The sequence below is a fragment of the Phocoena phocoena genome, chromosome 11 (genome assembly GCF_963924675.1).
Source record: "Phocoena phocoena chromosome 11, mPhoPho1.1, whole genome shotgun sequence".
Classification (NCBI taxonomy): Eukaryota; Metazoa; Chordata; class Mammalia; order Artiodactyla; family Phocoenidae; genus Phocoena; species Phocoena phocoena.
This window is the reverse complement of record NC_089229.1, coordinates 8,822,339-8,840,352: the sequence shown is the minus strand read 5'-3', so window position 1 is coordinate 8,840,352 and position 18,014 is coordinate 8,822,339. Positions and strand designations below refer to the sequence as shown.

General features: G+C 38.8%; 1 protein-coding gene across 1 annotated transcript in view; it reads right to left on the bottom strand.

Annotated features, from left to right (window-relative positions):
• ENTHD1 (ENTH domain containing 1) overlaps positions 1 to 18,014 on the bottom strand; it is a 98,485-nt gene that overhangs the window by 27,227 nt on the left and 53,244 nt on the right. Inside the window, exon 4 of the mRNA XM_065888031.1 lies at positions 15,065 to 15,188. Coding sequence (XP_065744103.1) covers positions 15,065 to 15,188 — 124 coding nt within the window. The remainder of the gene's footprint in view (positions 1 to 15,064; positions 15,189 to 18,014) is intronic.

The window sequence follows — 18,014 nt, the reverse complement described above, 5'->3', positions numbered from 1 at the left end:
TAAACTCTCAGCTCCCCACTCTAATCAGGTTTCAGTTCTCGGGTTCATTTGGTTTTTGCATTTTTGTTCTGTTTTGCCCTTAGAGATTTCCTTTAGCTCCCATGAACCCAACAGTACATTAAAAAGTATCATTTATTCCAGAATCTAGAGGTTTTGTTTGTTTGTTGCAAGAGGACCTTCAGAGTGTCTAGTCCACCACATTGCTGAAAATGAAGTAAGTCAGGAGTACAGTTTTTACCCTGTAGATAATGAAAAGCCATTAAAGCCTGTTTTGAGGATTTGTGTGCTATACAGATGGCTGTGGAGACTATGTGGAAGATAGACAGGAGTGAGATTTAGGCAAAGAGATCATTGACAAAGGTGTTCTAACAGTGCAGGTAACAGATGACAAGAGCCCACACAGTAGGGGCAGAGATAACAGTTAAGATATGATTATCATAGAACTGTCACAATTTAGTGATTGAATATTTCTGAATAATCAATCTTTTCCCAAGTTTATGGGTAGCAAAGGATTGGTAACTATTAGTATCAAAGTATTAAGTGCTCCTTTCTGGGTTTTTCTTTTCTAAATTAATTGAGTCAAATACCTCCAGGAAGCAAAACACCTTTTTAAATTTGTATTTATTCAAAACACTTGACCTTGTCATGAGCCACAACTCAGCTATCAAGATTTATAACTGCTGTAGCCCTTTGCTTATCTTGTCTCAAGGCCACACTGCATGCTGGTCCAAAAGAAACACCTGCTACAGAACTCTAAGGCACTTTCAGAGTGCCTTCGCAGTACAATAGTGCTATCATATTACACACGAGGTCATTCACTATCTACTTCATCCAGTCCTCTGAAGTGCCCATATACCCTGTTTACAGAAGGTAGTAACATGAAGAGGGAAAATCAAGCACCACTATTTCCATTTTGTTAAAACTGCTAACTTCAGGGAAACAAAACTGTAGCTTGAACATGTTAGACACGCTGGACTGTGATCAACAAGAATGGCAAAAATATTAACTACTAGATTTCTCTCTGAGTTTTATTAAGGGATCAGGCGTGTCTGACGATGACCTACATTCAAGGTTTGTTGTGCTTTTTTGAAGTAGTAATAAAATTCTCAGATCTCTGAAACGCACAGCAGACATAACCACCATCCAGAAAGCACAGTTAGAATCTTTAATTAGGTGTCTCAAGGAAAGATTAAAGAAACAGGAAAAACAATCGTCTAAGTTCGAATTCAGTTATTTTAGTGTACTGATATTCAATATTTCCAGAACAAATACAGAACTTTCAATGTATGTCTCATAGGCATCTCAAGTGTAACATAACCAAAATGTAACTCTTAATATATCCTCAAACCTGTTCTCTCCTGTCCTGCCCTTCTCAGTAAATGGCACCATCACATATTCACTTCCCAAAGGCAGAAAACTAGTAATCATCTTTGTTTCCATCCTTTTCCTCATGCTGACAACCAACCGTCAGGAGATCCTGAGGGCTGAACTCTAAAATACGTGCCAAACCTGCCCACTTTTCTCCATAGCCACTACCTCCACCCTCAGCCATGGTCACCTGGACAGTCTACAAAGCCTCATCACTGGTCTTTCTGCTTCTGCTTCCTCCCACAATGCATTTCCTCCAGTTTATATTTAGGTAACTATAAATCAGACGATACCATTCTTCTGCTTCAAATGTTCCCTTTGTACTCAGAATTCAATCCAAAGCTCCCCGTGACTTACGCAGTCCTGCGTGACGTGGCTCCTGCCCACCTTTCTCCGACTTCCTTTCATACCACCCTCCCCTCATTTGCTCCTCCTAGCCTCACTGGTCTCCTCACAATTCTAGGAGCAAGCTAACCAGTTTTTCCCGACACTGGGCCTTTGAAATTGCTATTCCCTCTGCTTGGAATGTTCCTTTCTAGGCTTTTTCATCCTCATCTTACATCCTATCATCTCTTCATAGAGGCTTTCTCCGATGACCCTAACTAAAGTTAAGACTCTCATTCACTTTACTGAAGCTGCCTGTTTACTTCCTTCACAGCGCATTTTACACTCTATAATTATCTTATTTGTTCATTGCCAATCACCTTCACCAGAAAAGAAGCTCTCTGAGGGCAGACGGGGCCTGCCCGGCTCACTGCCAAATTTCCATGCCTACCACAGTGCCTGACACACAGTGGAAACCCAGTAAGTACCCGCTGGATTTAAACCAAATTTCTTAAGCCTCCCTTCTAGAATTTTACTATTACTTAGCAATTAGTATCTACTTGTTAATAGTTATTTCAGTTTATGCTTATGAAAAGTTGGACAGTCTCTGAGTTTTGACTCTAATTTAGAGAATTAGTTTACTAAGTTGGTATGTGCTCTAGAGAGCACATACCATTACAAACAATAAAAATAACAGCAACACTCCTTATTAGTATCAAAATTAACAAAATATGTGGCTCTATTGAATAGAATTCTGTTTCAATAAAGAATCAACAATACTGAGTATTCCTCCCTCTATATCTGTTTCATTCCACATTTACCCTGAGCACATCCCCAAGCTTCTGCTTTTTTCTCTTCAATATCTTACCAATTCTGACTCATCCATTATTGAATTCAATAAAGATTAATTGAGAGCCTACTATGTGCTGGGCATTGTGCTAGAAACTGGGGCTACAAGGGTGAAAGGATGATGAGTGAAGTGCTAACAGACATAGTCTTCCTCCCCACAAGTCCCACACATACTGAGTCCCCAAGGCCCCTTCCCCAAGCACAGTCACCTAAATATGAAGCTGCCATTGCCCAGCAGGAAGTTTCATGGTGGGTCTGGAGATGAAAGACTTGAATCGAAAACAAACAAAAGCCAGATTAACTTGTAACAGAGGGAATCTGGGGAGAATATTGGTTTAGCTTGTTTTCCCCCCTCCTCCCAAGCATCTACCTGAGACTAAAGATCTTCTGAGAGGGGAGATAAACAGAGGAAGCAAGAGTTAGGTACTGGAGAGGGAGCTCTTGCATCCTGAGCCTGTCCAGGGCCGTCTTGGGAGTTGGGGAAACCAAGGAAGGGCCAGTCATCCATCTATCCAACAAGCACCTACCATTAGCTAGCTCTTTTTGGAACTGAGCATTCAGCAATGAACGAAACAGAGAAAAATTCTTTCCCTCATGCTGCTTTCACTCTGAGGGTGAAGAGGATTTCTGTTTGTTTCCCAGGTGGAGCCTGGAAAAGTAAGCAACATTTTGGAATGCCCACCCATCTTCACCTCACACCAGCAGAAGAGGATGGAAGCAGAAGAACAGAAATGCAAGTAGGGGGTCTGGGAAGAGGGCATCTGCGTCAGCCACTCAGAATCTCCCACTGCGTGAGAGGTTATATGCTCTGCCATCGGAAAATTTAAGATTATCTTGAATTACCAAAAAAAAAAAAAAAAAATACAGCTACTCCTTTTGGCACACTTGACGTCATGGCTTGAAAATATGCTGGCGACTCAAGCACGAGTTAAGATGCCACCTCTGCCTTTGAGGGCTCTTCCATCTCTCTGACAGCCCCTTGTCTTTCTTCACCGCTAAGATAGCCCCTCGGCGCTCTCTCTGCCCTCCAGACCCTCCTCCCTCTAAAACTCACTAACTTGAGTAACAACATCTAGGAAACGGGGCGGGGGGGGGTGGTGGCGGGTGGGAGGCGTGGGGGAGGATCATCCATGCTGTGTCTCTGGGTTCCTGCCACACCACAGACAGATCCTGCTTTCAGACCAGATTTGAAATGATATGAAAGGAAAAGCTACATAAATAATATCTGGACCGACACCAATGCCCACATGCATTCCCTCTCTAAATCCATGAACATTATTTTAAATGGTATGTGTTTCCTCCTTTTAAATAGACTTTTTTAAAGCTAATATAACTATCAAGTGTCAATGAGGGATGAGGGAAATCCCACAAATTTTCAGAAGGTAACTGCTGGTAGCGAACCTCACTGGTGAACCTGGAGCACACACGTTATGCTGCTCTTCTTTTAAAAAACTGTGATGCAGGGAGATCAGCTCGGTGCTTTGTGACCACCTAGAGGGGTGGGGTAGGGAGGGTGGGAGGGAGACGCAAGAGGGAGGAGATATGGGGATACATGTATATGTATAGCTGACTCACTTTGTTATAAAGCATAAACTAACACACTATTGTAAAGCAATTATACTCCAATAAAGATGTTAAAAAAAAAACTGTGATGAATCTTCTCTGAAGACACTTTTAAAAGCATATGCAAAAAATACAGAAAGAGCAAGAGGATGACGATACTCAATTTAGGGGCATTTCAAATGATACTTTTTTAGCCAACAATTATTTAGTGGAGCACTTACTATGGACTAAGCACTGGATTAGAGGCAGAGCACACAATGATGAACAAGACACAGACCTTCTCTCTCAAAAAAAAAAATCATAGTCTAGTTGGTTTGATGACAGAGGAAATAACAGGTAGTGACAATACAGCAGAATCAGCGCAGATCCGGAGCACACGCAGAGTGCCATGAGATCCCGGATGAGGAGCAATAACCCTGCCTCCAGCACGTCAGAAAAGGCTTCCTGGGAGAAGCCACATCTTAGCTGAACCCTAAGGATTCAAATGAATAGGAATGGAGAACAGAGGAATGAGCATATGCAAAGTGTGAGAGAACACGGCCTTTACGGCAAGTGGTTCAGCATCCATAGCTAACCACTGCGCGTGATGGAGGAGGAAGGAGGTGAAAGGTAGACTGGAGAGGAGAGCAGAGGCCAATGCCAGAAGGAGCTTATCTGCCAGGCTAAGGCGTTAGACTTCATCCTAAGGGGAGCTCCTCAGCACTCTGACCAGATCAGAGTTGCATTTTAGAAATGTTCTTAGTCTCTAGTTCTGTTTTGACCCCTGACTACTCTTCCTAACTTGCCCTCCTCCAATCCTTTCTTTACACCGCATCCGCAGTCGTCTTCCTAAAGCAAGGATCTGGTTATATCATGTCCTTGCTTAGAACACTTCAAAGGCTCCCCATCGTTCTCCAGACACAAGTGAAACTCCTCAGCATGGCTTATAAGGAGACTGGGCACACATGCCTGTCTTAGTCTGTTAGGGCTGCTGTAACAAAGTATCACAGACTGGGGAGATTATAAACAACAGCAATTTCTTTCTCACGGTTCTGGAGGCTGAAGTCTGAGATCAAGGTGCCAGCATAGTCAGGTTCTGGTGAAGGTGCTCTTCCTGGGTAACAGGCTGCTGACTTCTCACTGTGTACTCAGCCGGTGGAAGGGGCTGGGGAGCTCTGTGAGGTCTTTTGTATTGTATAAGATCAACAATTCCATTCACCTCCATCCTCGTGACATAATTACCTCCCAAAGGCCAAAGTTGTTTTAGAGGAAACGACTAAAATAAAGTCGGGAGACCAGAAGGAAGAGCCCTCAGGCACATACCACTCAACATCAGCACAGATCCCAACAGGAAGAAACGTACCTTGAATCTTCCGCAGGAAGTGACACTACTTACTAGAGCCAGCAGGAGGAAGAAAGAATTTCTCCTTGCCTGGCAGCAGCTCAGCCAGTGAGAGACTGTCACAACTCAGCCAATGAAAAGCCACTACACTTTGAACTTCCAGTTTCCTCCAATGGACTTTTTGTTTTTAACAGTCCCTCCCAACTTCCCCTTCCCCTCTATAAAAGAGTTTCCTCTGCTTTGCTTTACTAGAGTTGCATATGGCTTGCCATAGTTGCATGTCCAAATTGCAATTCTTTGCTTTCTTGACTAACTTGCTTTGCCAATAAAATAACCGGCTGTTTTACTGCTTTAGGTTAACACTCCTAATACCATCAACTTGGACATTAGGTTTTCAACATATGACTGGGGATGGACACAAACATTCAGACCATAGCAAGACCACCTTGCCCAGGAAGCTCTGGATTTACATCTATTATTCTGGCACAATTATTAGTTGTGCCTCCTTTCACTCTCAAAAGTATCCTGGTTTGGACAAAAAAATTATATGGTCACCTTTACTGATAAGACTCTGCTTATCTCTCTGGTTTCATCTGGCACCTCTCCTATCATCCACTTAATCCTAAGGCCCTACTAAATTTATTTCAGTTCTTTAAACCTGCCCAGCTTCCTCTTACCCCATCCTACATAAAGGCAGGGATCTTGTCATCACTGGATATCCAGCAGTTAGCACAGTGCCTGGCACATAGTAGGTATTCAGTAAATAGCTGTAGGATGCATAATTTGCTCACTCTTGGAAACAGATATATAGCCATTTGTTTCACTCAAATAAAGTCAAATTGGGACTTATACACCTGAGATGTCACAGTCATTTGATGAAGAACTTGTCACCTTAGTTTACATTAAACTTGATTCTCCTAATTTGAAATGTCTAAGGGTTATACCATATTTTTTTATAATACACACACTCATTAGTAACATAGAAAAAGATTTAGGTGGGATGGCTTCTTGACCTAAAATGCATAATTAATTCAAAAGTCAGTGTCTCTTTTAATCATCAAAATGATGAAAAAAGTTGGCTACTGCATGGCAAATAAAAGGTGGCATCTTTAAAAGTAGTTACCATCCTTCTAGTCTTTTAATTATTTAACTGACTTCTGCAAATGATTGTGGCTTTGCCCTATTTATTTCAAGAAAAACCCATTTAATCGTTTCATTTATGTCTGTTTTTCACACACAAATCATGTTTTCCATATTTTTGAAGTAAAAAAGTGGGAAGAATTAAATTTAAGAAAAGATTTTAATTGGATTTCTTCACCAACCATATAATACACAGTTACTATGTTGATAACCTCTCAAATTTCTGTAGTCAGTTCTCTAATTAAAAACATGCTTTGCAATGCTCTGATGACTGATAGAAAGATACTTTCAGGGAAATGTGAAAGCATATAGCAACTGCCCTCAAAATGGAAGCCATTAATGTAATGCACCCAACTCATGAGCAACTGCTTGAACAGCATCATACACACCTAGAAGTGGCAAAGAGCAGAGCTCAAAGTCAGAGCTAAGGTAATGGCAGAGTCACTGTGGTACCTGTGGGTGGTCTGCAGAACCCCTGGATCGAACGATCCTCTTACTAAATCAAATAGATACATAAGTAATACTAAATCAAATAGACACATAAGTAATATAGCACATCAGATAAGTGTTACAGGGAAAATAAAGCAGGGAAGAGAGAGAGGGAGCGCCAGTGGAAGTGATGAAGTGCCAATTTTTAATACTGTGTTCAGGAAAGCCTCCCTAGGCTGTAACATTTCAGCAGGACCTGAAAAGAGTGACAGTGAGAGCCAGAGAGTGAGTGAGAGAACACCATGTGTGTGGGACTCAGAAGTGGCCTTCAGAAAAAAGGCACTTCCTTGGCATGCTGTAAAAGGAAGTTTAAAGGCTCCAGGAGATGGGACCATTGGAACGATCCTATTATTACGTACAACATGCTCAGATACCTTCTAATTGCCTTGGAATATACGCTCTTCACCAACGCGCTAAAAAATGTATTGTGATGGGGCACAAGCATTATTGAAGAGCCTGTAGTGCTTGTCATCTGTGGGCTAGAGATGACCATAGGGATGATGCAGTGGGATTGGGTTCTCTGATCTCAGTGGGAATAATGGCGTCCTGGAGTGGTAATAGCCAGATGCTACCGCTTAACTCGTAGAGACAAGCTAGGCACGACAACCATAGTAGACACAGGGATGCAATGACATCAGTTTTTTGTTTGTTTGATGTTTTTTACTTTCAGGGATGTATAGTAATGGTTAACGAATCACAAGATGGATACAGAATAGGTGGGCAGCCTACTAAGTGTTGCTTGATATACATAGGTGGAAAACCTAATTAGTGTCATCACGGGAGGAGTCACGGCCTCTTACTCAATTCCGAAACTGAAGCCAGTTCACAGAGCCAGAACCTCCTGATTGAGGGGAAGGTCAGATCCCTTTGAGAAAGAATCCTGAAATGCCCACCACAGGTATATATGGTAAATCTTCCCCTAAGCCTTCCCTAGAGGACCTGAAGCCATTTACAACAATGACTGTCCTTGGAAAGGGAAATACACAGAATTTTCTTGTTAGATACTGGCTCTTAACTGACACTAATCTCTGGAGATCCAACAATGCCATTATCCTCTACTAAGTGGGGATTTATGGAAATCAGGTGGCACGTGAAGTCTCTGCCTAGGCTCCAAGTCACAATGGGTCCAGTAAAACCACAGACCTACCTCTAGTTATTTCCATGGTCTCAGAATGTATAATGGGAATAGATAACACTTAGTAACTGGCAGAATCCCCACATTAGTTCCACAACCCATGGAGTTCAGGTTATTACGTTTAGAAGGACTAGGTAGAAACCCCTAGAATTAATTACACCTCCTCACTCCAAAAAATATTTTTGGGGAAACTGCAGACATTAGCGCTACCATCAAAGACTTGAAAGTTGTAGGGGTGGTGATTCTTGTTTTTCTGAAGAGCCAGATGGTTTGTGGAGAATGACCAGAGATTATTGCAAATATAATCAGGTGGTGATGCCAGTAACAGCTGCAATTCCAGCTGTGGTATCTTTACTAGAGCAAATCAACACAGCCCCTGGCATCTAATGTCCAGTTATTGGTCTAGATATGTTCCTTTAAAAATCTCTATCAATAAAGATAATTAGAATCAGGCTTCGTGTGGCAGGGACACAGTAAACCTTTACTGTCTTGCCTCACAGTGTCTTTTAACAGAGACCAGACAGACCTGGATTTTCTTGATATCCCATAGAACATCACACTGGTCCATTACATTGATGACACAATGCTAACTGGACTTATTAAGCAGGAAGTAACACCCTCTTGGTGCTACATGCATGCAGAAGGTGGGAGATAAACCCTAGGAAAGTTCTAGGGCTGCCACATCTGTGGAGTTTTTAGAGTATTCAATGGTCTGGAGTGTGTCAGGATACCCCCTTGGAAATGAGAGATAAGCTGTTTCCCCTCGAACTGTCCAACACAAAGAAAAAAAAACACAGTAACATGGGTGTCTTGGAATTTTGGAGGCAACGCATACCATATTTGGGTGTGAGGCTCTGACCATTTCCTGCCATTTTTTAGTGGGGATCAAAGCAAGAAAAGGTTCTGCAACAGGCCCAGGCCACTGTATAAGCTGCCCTGCCAGGTGGACCTTATAATCTAGAACCAGTGCTAGTGCCCAAGGCAGAGAAAGATGTTAAGCAGAGTCTCTCATGAGCCCCAATAGGAAAATCACAAAGCTGACCTCTAGGGCTTTGGAGTAAAGCCATGTCTTCTTTTGCCTACACCACAGGACACCAAATGACTATGTGCCCATCATGTAATGGGTGTTATCTGGTCCACAGAACACACAGCAGCATTCTATTGTAAAATCAAACGGAATAGATGAGACCAGACCAAGCCAGAAGGCCCATGTAAACTATTCAAGCAGATGTCTCAGATTCCATGGAACCTGTTCCCATTCTTTTACTGCTTCCCCTTCAACTTACACCTATAGCTCCATGGAGAACTGTCAGTTAAGAGAAAAAGTATAGGACTGGTTTACAGGTATATCTGCAAGGAATGCTGGCACTAGCCAGAAGTGGTTAACTGCTAAATCAGAGCCTCACTCAGAAGTGCCCTAAAAGACGGTAGGAAAATCTTCCTAGTAGACAGAATTGCAAACAGACGCACACTTCACATGGAAGGCAAGATGCAATTCATGGCTGATGGGTGCTATCAGGGACTTGGAAAGAATAAGATTGGAACACTGGTGACAAAGAGATATGTGGATGAACCTTCAGGATGTATGTGCACACTGTGTGAAGATGTTCATGTCCCATATAAAGGGTTGCCAGAAGACATTTCACTGCAGAAGAGGTTCTCAAAATCAGATGGGCAAGATGCTCTGTTTAATGGATGTCAACCATCCTCTTTCCTTAGTCACTCTAGTGGTTATACAATGGGCTTTTGCAGTGTGGCAGGGGTGGAGACTATGCAGGGGCTACCACAACTTCTGAGGTGACCTGGCTACCACAACTTCCGAAATGCCCAACCTGCTAAGAGTAGAGGTTAATGCTACATCCCTAGCATGGCACCATTTCCCAGGGAAAACAGCAAATTAATTACCTGGTGTCAGGTTGATTATATTGGACCCCTCCATTATAAAGGGAGTAGTACTTTGTCTTCATAAGGAGACACACATATTCCGGGTGCAGATTTGTCTTCCCTGCCTGCAGCCCTTCTGCCAGCACCATTAGTGAACATACAGAATACCTTATCTACTTTCACATCATCTCACAAACAACCCTACACAAACTATTCCAGAGTATAAAAAAAGAGCAAACACTTTCCAAATCTTTTTATGAGTCTGGCAACATCTCAGTATCAAAACGTAACAAAGAAAATATGAGAAAAGACAGTCCTGGTTAATTTCACTTGTAGATACAGATGCAAAACTCCTAAATATAACATTAGCAAATCAAACCCAGCAATATATATAAAAGATAATATATCATCACCAAATTGAGTTTATTCCAGAAATTCAAGGTTGTTTTAATATTTGGAAATCAACTAACTTACAAAATTAACACCTTAAGGGAGAAAAACCTATAACCATCAATATAAATATTAAAAATGGATAAAATTCAACATATTGATGTATTCATGATAAAACCGTTAACAAGTTATAAATTGAGATCTGCAGAAAACATACAGTAAACCCGTCTTAATGGCAAATGTTGAAATCATTCTCTTTAAGATTCAGACCAAATCTAGGAAGGCCACAATCACACTTTCTGTTCAGCACTGCCTGAGTGGTTCTGCCTAGCATGGCAAGGTAAGAAAACAAAATACAAAGTATGGTTTTACAAATGTGAAACAAATCTGCCATCATTCACAGATGATATGATTTTCAACATTAGAAATCTAGACAAATCTACAAATAAATTAGGAAAATTGATAAGAGTTAGTTAAGCAAGGTTACTGGTTATAAAATCAATATACAAAAATTAGTTCCACTCATTTTCACAGTCAACAAACTGCTAGAAAATAGTTTATAAAATTATATATTTTACAGTAGCAACAAAAAATATATAAAGTACCGAGGACTAAATTTAACAAAAGCTATATAAGAGTTGTATGGGAAAAAAACTATAAAATATAATACATTGCAGAAGACTTAAATAAACAGAATAATTTGATATCGTAAAGAGGTCACTTCTCCAAATTGACTTAAAGATTGGTAGTGCCAATAAAAACTCTAACAGGTTTTTTTTGAGGAACTTGACAAGTTTTTTGTGGGAAAGCAAAGGGTCAAAAAAGACAAAACACTAATAAGTGAAAAGTCATCAAGAATTATTACAAAGGTAGAGTAATTAAAACTATCTGTTGGTGCAGGGATAACCAAATAACTTATGGAACAGAATAGAGGGCCCAGAAGCAAATCCATGCACATGTGTAAACTTGCTTTAGGCTATAGATGGTATATTTCAGTTCATCAGGGGAAAGGGCAGACTTTTCAATAAATGATGCTGGGACAGCTGGTTATCCATCTAGAAGTAAAAATGAACTCTTGCTTCAATCATACACAAAACCCAACTCCAGCTGCGTTAAGAGTTGTGGAAAGCAAAACTATAAAAATTTTAGCCTACATATAAATATCTTATGATCTTGAGATAAGAATTTTAAAAAATCACAAGATACAAAAAAGTACAAACTATAAAGAATAAAATTCTACCTCATTAAAACTGAGAACTTCTGCTACCAGAAAATTACTAGAGCTCATCAATGAATTCAGTAAAGTTGCTGGATACAAAATTAACATACAGAAATCTGTTGCATTTCTATACACTAATAATATACACTAATTATACACTTTCTGAAATATCAGAAAGAGAAATTAAGGAAACAATTCCATTTACTATTGCATCAAAAAGAATAAAATACCTAGGAATAAACCTACTTAAGGAGGCAAAACACCTGTACTCCGAAAACTATAAGACACTAATGAAAGAAACTGAAGATGACACAAACAAATGGAAAGATATACTGTGTTCTTGGATTGGAAGAGTCAATATTGTTAAAATGACCATACTACCCAAGGCAATCTACAGATTCAATGCAATCCCTAACAAATTACTGATGGCATTTTTCACAGAACTAGAACAAAATATTTTAAAATTTGTTTGAAGACACAAAAGATGCTGAATAGCCAAAATAATCTTGAGAAAGAAGCTGGGCCTTGCTGTTTGAATAGGATTTTGTTAAACATTATTTGATGGAGAATTGTGGCAGACTGTATATTCCAAAGATGACCGTGCTAATACACATCCCATCCCATATGCTTTTCTTTCAATATGCCATTGACAGTTGTCCATGGAGGGGTAGGCATCTACGTACCCTCCCTTTGAACTTTGGCAAGTCTTTTCTATTGCCTTGATAGACTGAATGGGGAGGAAGTTCACAGAATGACTTTGAGATTACTCAGCTCCTGCCTCGTCCTTTCTTTCACAGGATGTTCAACCTTGGAACTCAGCCACCATGCTATGAGGAAGCCCAAACTAACCCACGTGGAGAGATTTACATAAAGAGGTGCATGTGGAGAGAAACTGAGGGCCCCAGCTGACACAGCAAAGCATCAACTACCAGACACATAAGTGAATGAGACTTCAGATGATTCCTGTCCCCAGCATTTGTGTTCTCGGGATGAAGCCCAGACATAATGTCACAGAACAGAGACGAGTCATCCCCACTGTGCCCTGTCCTAATTCTTGACCCAGAGAATCCATGAGCGGAATAAATGGTTATTTTGTGCCATAAAAGTTTTAGAGCAATGTGTTACACAGCTGAAGTAACTGGAACAAAGACATTCTAAAGAGAAAGTAATAGAATGTCATAAAGTATTGTGAATACTGGCAGTATTGGGTGATGAGGCCAAAAAAGGTGGGCTGGGACCAGACTATGAAAAGTCTTACATGACAGTATAAAAAAATAGACTTATGGGCAGTGGAGAATTGTTGAAAGTTTTTAAGCTGGAAAATGAAATGCTAAGATCTACATTTGCAAGATATCTCTGAGATCAGTGTGAAGGAAAGACCAGAAAAAAGAAAGACTCAAAAGTAGGAAAACCTCCTCTAATTAAGATGAGTCCTAAACAAGTAAAATGGTGGAATCATTCCTCAAGTGACATGTTTTGTGACCTTCTTCCTCTTAAGGGTTGCCTCTGATGCTCATTTATACTCAAATTCACTTGTATTAAAATGCTGGCAGAGAGAAACATGTAACACAAAAACCTGCACGAGGATAGTTACAGCAGCTTTATTTATAATTGCCAAAACTTGGACACAACCAAGATGCTCTTCAGTAGGTGAATAGATAAATACTCTAGTATATCTTATTCAGCACTAAAAAGAAATGAGCTATTAAGCCATGAAAAGACAAGGAGGTACCTTAAATGCACATTACTAAGTGAAAGAAGCCAATCTGAAAAGGTTACATACGGCATGATTCTAACTATATGACTTTCTGGAAAAGGCAAAACTATGAAGACAGTTAAAATATCAGTGGTTTCCAGGGGTTAGAGGGGAGGGAGGAATGAATAGGCAGAACACAGAGGATTTTTAGAGCAAAGAAATACTCTGTACAATACTATAATGGTAGATACATGTCTTATACATTTGTCAAAACCCATAAAATGTACTCCACTGAGAATGAACCAAAATGAAAAGTATGGTCTTTGGGTGATTAAAAAAAGTGTTAAAGTAGGTTCACTGATTGCAGCAAATGTACCACTCTGGTGCGGGATGCTGATAGTGGGGAAGCTGTGCTCGTTTGGGGACAAGGGTTATATGGGGAAATCTTAGTACCTTCCTTCAATTTTGCTGTGAACCTAAAACTGCTCTAAAAAATAAAGTCTGTTCAAAAATATTAGGGGGTGGAAATGTTAGGAGATATTAAAATACAAAAACATTTTCCTTACTGTTCTTCTTTCAAACTTCTGGATCTGGATCAGTTTACATAAAGTGTATTCTAAGAATACAAGGTAAGCTGTCTAAAAAATTGTAACCACTTATAACCAATTATTCATGTGAATAATGCCAACCTTGTACTACAGATATCACCATAACCCACAATTTCTTGTTTTTGGGTCTATTAAAATATCCTCATCATTCTCACAACTGGCTTTATAAGAAAGCCATGAACTATATACATATACATGAACTATATACATAGGAACTCGTAATATAAACCTATACTAATAAACTTCAGTTTTAATATTTTGGATATCAGGGTGCTATATAAGGGGAAAATTGAGGTGCATGGTCCAAAGATGAGGGAGAAGATGTAACTCAGAACGTAAGGAGCCAACTCTGTGGAAAGGAAAAGGATGCCTGGATGGATATAAAAGCAAAGATATACAAGGGAATAAAAGCTACTGAGAACGTTTTGTTCTCATCTTGGCAGATCTTTCATCCTATTTTCTGAGAAAATCAAGAGGAAGAATGTATTGAAAACTGAGAGTTCATGGAGAATAGATGGGATGGAGTGGCTCGACAGTGGATCAATCAGATCCTGAGCAGCAGTAGAGCCCAGTTGGAATTTGATAGCGTTATTTATTGGAGGCCAGTTCTGGATAATTTTATACTGTGCCACTCTCTAATGTTAATTACTCAAGAGATGATTAACCAATTTGTGGTATACCATGCATCATGCTTTTTCATATTTTCATCTAATGCTTGCTTCTGAAAAATATCATAATTTAAACTCTTCATCAAAGAGAAGATGAATACAAACAAGAGAAGGAACTAAAATGAAATTTTCTGCTTTAAAAAAATTTATAAAAGATTTAAGGTTTGTAGTTAATAATTTTTGAAATAAAACAATGAAAGAGAAAAAAACATTGAAACAAATGGTAAAATAAGGTTACAGGATCCTGTGTGGGTTGAATTTATCCGTGCTAACCCAGTCCCTCATGACCAAAGTTAAATTAAAGCCACTGTTGCTAAATTTAACAAAATAAAATCTGATGAAAAACAATTCCTGTCCAGTGTTTCTTATTCATGTTTCTGAGTAAAAATGTTATTCTTTACCTAATTTACCTGCATCCCAGAGGTTACAGACATCTGTTTGCCCTTCTGACAACCATGTAGTTGACGAGATAATGGAAGTAGGAATTGTCGGCAAAACTGGCTTTGGATCATCCTCATAAAATAACATCAGGTCCTTATGGAAAACAAGAGAACACACATGAAAGTAGAAAAAAAATTAACCCCACTGCTTCAATATGCTACAACGAATGGACAATTTATAGAGGTACAATGTGCCTCTATGTGCTAACATCGTTGTAAATACATTTTGACCGAAAGAACTTGCACGTAAGTTATCTACACGTGGGTGTCCACTTAGTGTTGGGTGGTATTCTGCCCTTAAGAATCCCCACTCCCTTTGCAGCAACATGGATGGACCTAGAGAATATTATGCTTAGTGAAATCACTTATATATGGAGTCTAAAAAATAATGCAAATGAACATATATTCAAAACAGAAACAGACATATATATAGAAAACAAACTAGTGGTTACCAAGGGGGAGGGGCAAATTAGGGGTATGGGATTAAGAGCTACAAACTACCATGTATAAAATAAACAACAAGGATATATTGTATAGGACAGGGAATTACAGTCATTATCTTGTAATAACTTTTAATGGAGTGTATCTGTAAAAATACTGAACCACTATGCTGAACACCTGAAATTAACATAATATTGTAAATCAACTATACTTCAACTGAAATAAATAAATAATAAAAAACTATACCTTCCAAGTATAAAAAAAGATTCTCACTCCTTGCTAAAGACACCTAGTGTAGACAAGCAATGATTTTGTTTGGGGCATTAACTTTCCCTACCACTCCTTGAGCATCCTTAGAACGTACTATCTCAGAGGCCAATTATTCTGTTTTATTGGTAATAACAAAGCTACCTGTGTGTATCTTTTATCCATATTTAAAATTTTAAACTTTTTATCATGGAGTAAAAAGTAGACAATAATCCAATCATGTAGGTTAAACAACAATCAACTCACAGCCAGTCTTGTTATATTTACCACTCTTGTGTTTTATTTTAAAGCAAATCTTAGATATATCACTTATTTCAACATGTATCTCTAAATGATAAGAACTCTTTAACAATAATAATTATTTTACACCTGTAAACTTTACAATAATTCCTTAATGTCATCAATTATAAACTGTTCAGATTTTCAATTTAACCTAAGTATCATAAACAGGTTTTTCTACAGCTAGTCTGGAAACGGATCCAACAAAGTCTACACAGTGGGACTGGTTGACCTGTCTTTCTTCCCCCATGAATGGGTTGACCTTTCTTCCCCCACGAATGGGGGATAATTTTTTTGCCGTACTTTATTGAGGTATAATTAACATATAGTAAATGCAAAACCTTAAGTGTAAAGCTCAGTAACTTTTAGCATTATGTGTATATTTACATAACCACATTTCCTTGACTCCAGAAAGTTCCCTCAAGCGCCTTTCCAGTTGATACCACACCCCCGCCACCAGTAAACAGTATTCTACCTTCTATCACCATCAATAAGTTTGCCTGTTTTTGAACTTCATACAAATGTAATCATACCCTATTTATTCTTTTGTATCTGATTCCCACTGCTTAACATAATATTTGTGAGATTCATCCATATTTTGTGTGTATTGGTAGTTTGTTTTTCTGTAAGAAGTATTCCATTGCATGAAAATATCTCAATTTGTTTATCCATTCTCCTGCATATGGACATTTGGGGTGTTTCCATATTTCAGCTATTATGAATAAAGCTACTATGAATATTCTTGCACAAATCTTTTTGTGGACAAATGCACTCATTAATCCTGGATATTTACACAGGAGTAGGATGACTAGGTCATAGGATAGGTTTATTTTTAACTTCATTAGAAACTGTCAAACCACTTTCCAAGTGATTTGCCACTTTTCATAATTCAGCTTTTATTCTGAAGTCATTGTAGATTCATATCCAGTTGTAAGAAATAATACAGAGAGATCCTGTGTATCCTTTATCCAGTTTCCCTTAAAGGCAACATCTTGCAAAATTATAGTACAATATCATATCTAGGATATTGACATTGATATGATCGAAATACAGAACATTTCTATCACCATAAGGCTCCTTCCTGACGCCTTTTTATTACCATGCTCTGCTCCCCACAACTACTAATTTATTCTTCATTTCTGTAATTTCGACATTTGAAGAATGTTACATAAATGGAATCATACAGGATGTAACCTTTTGGGATTGGCTTTTTTCACCTGGCATAATTCCCGGAGATTCATCCAAGTTGTTGCATGTATCAATAACTTGTTCCTTTTCTTTGTCAAGTAGTATCCATGGTATAGATGTATCACAGTTGGTTTAACCTGTTATAGGCCATCTAGATTGTTTCCAGAATTGTGCTATAATAAAGCTGCTGTGAACACAGTGTACAGTGTATGAAAATAAGTTTTCATATCTCTGAGATAAATGCCTAACAGTGAAAATGCTGGGTCTTATGGTAGCTACATATTTAGTTTTATAAGAAACTGTCAAACTGTTTTCCAGAGTAGCTGTACAATTTTACATTCCCACCAGTGATACATGAGTGATCCAGTATCTCTGCATGATCACCAGCATTTGGTGTTGTCACTGTTTTTTATTTTAGCTACTTTGATATTTCATATTTCAAAATTATATATTCCTAAAGGCTAATGATGTTGATCTTTCCATCTGTTTATCTGTTACCTGTATTTGCTGAAATGACTGTTTATATCATTTGCCCATTTTCTAATTGGATTGTTTGTTTTTTAACTGTTGGGTCTTGAGACTTCTTTATATACTCCAGGTATTAGTTCTTTGCTGGTTATGTGGTTTGCAAATGTTTTCTCCCAGTTTGTGGTTTGCCTTTACATCCTCTTAACAGAGTCTTTCACAGAGCAAAATTTTTCAAATTGTGATGAGGTCTGATATCATTTTTGTTTTCTTTTACGGA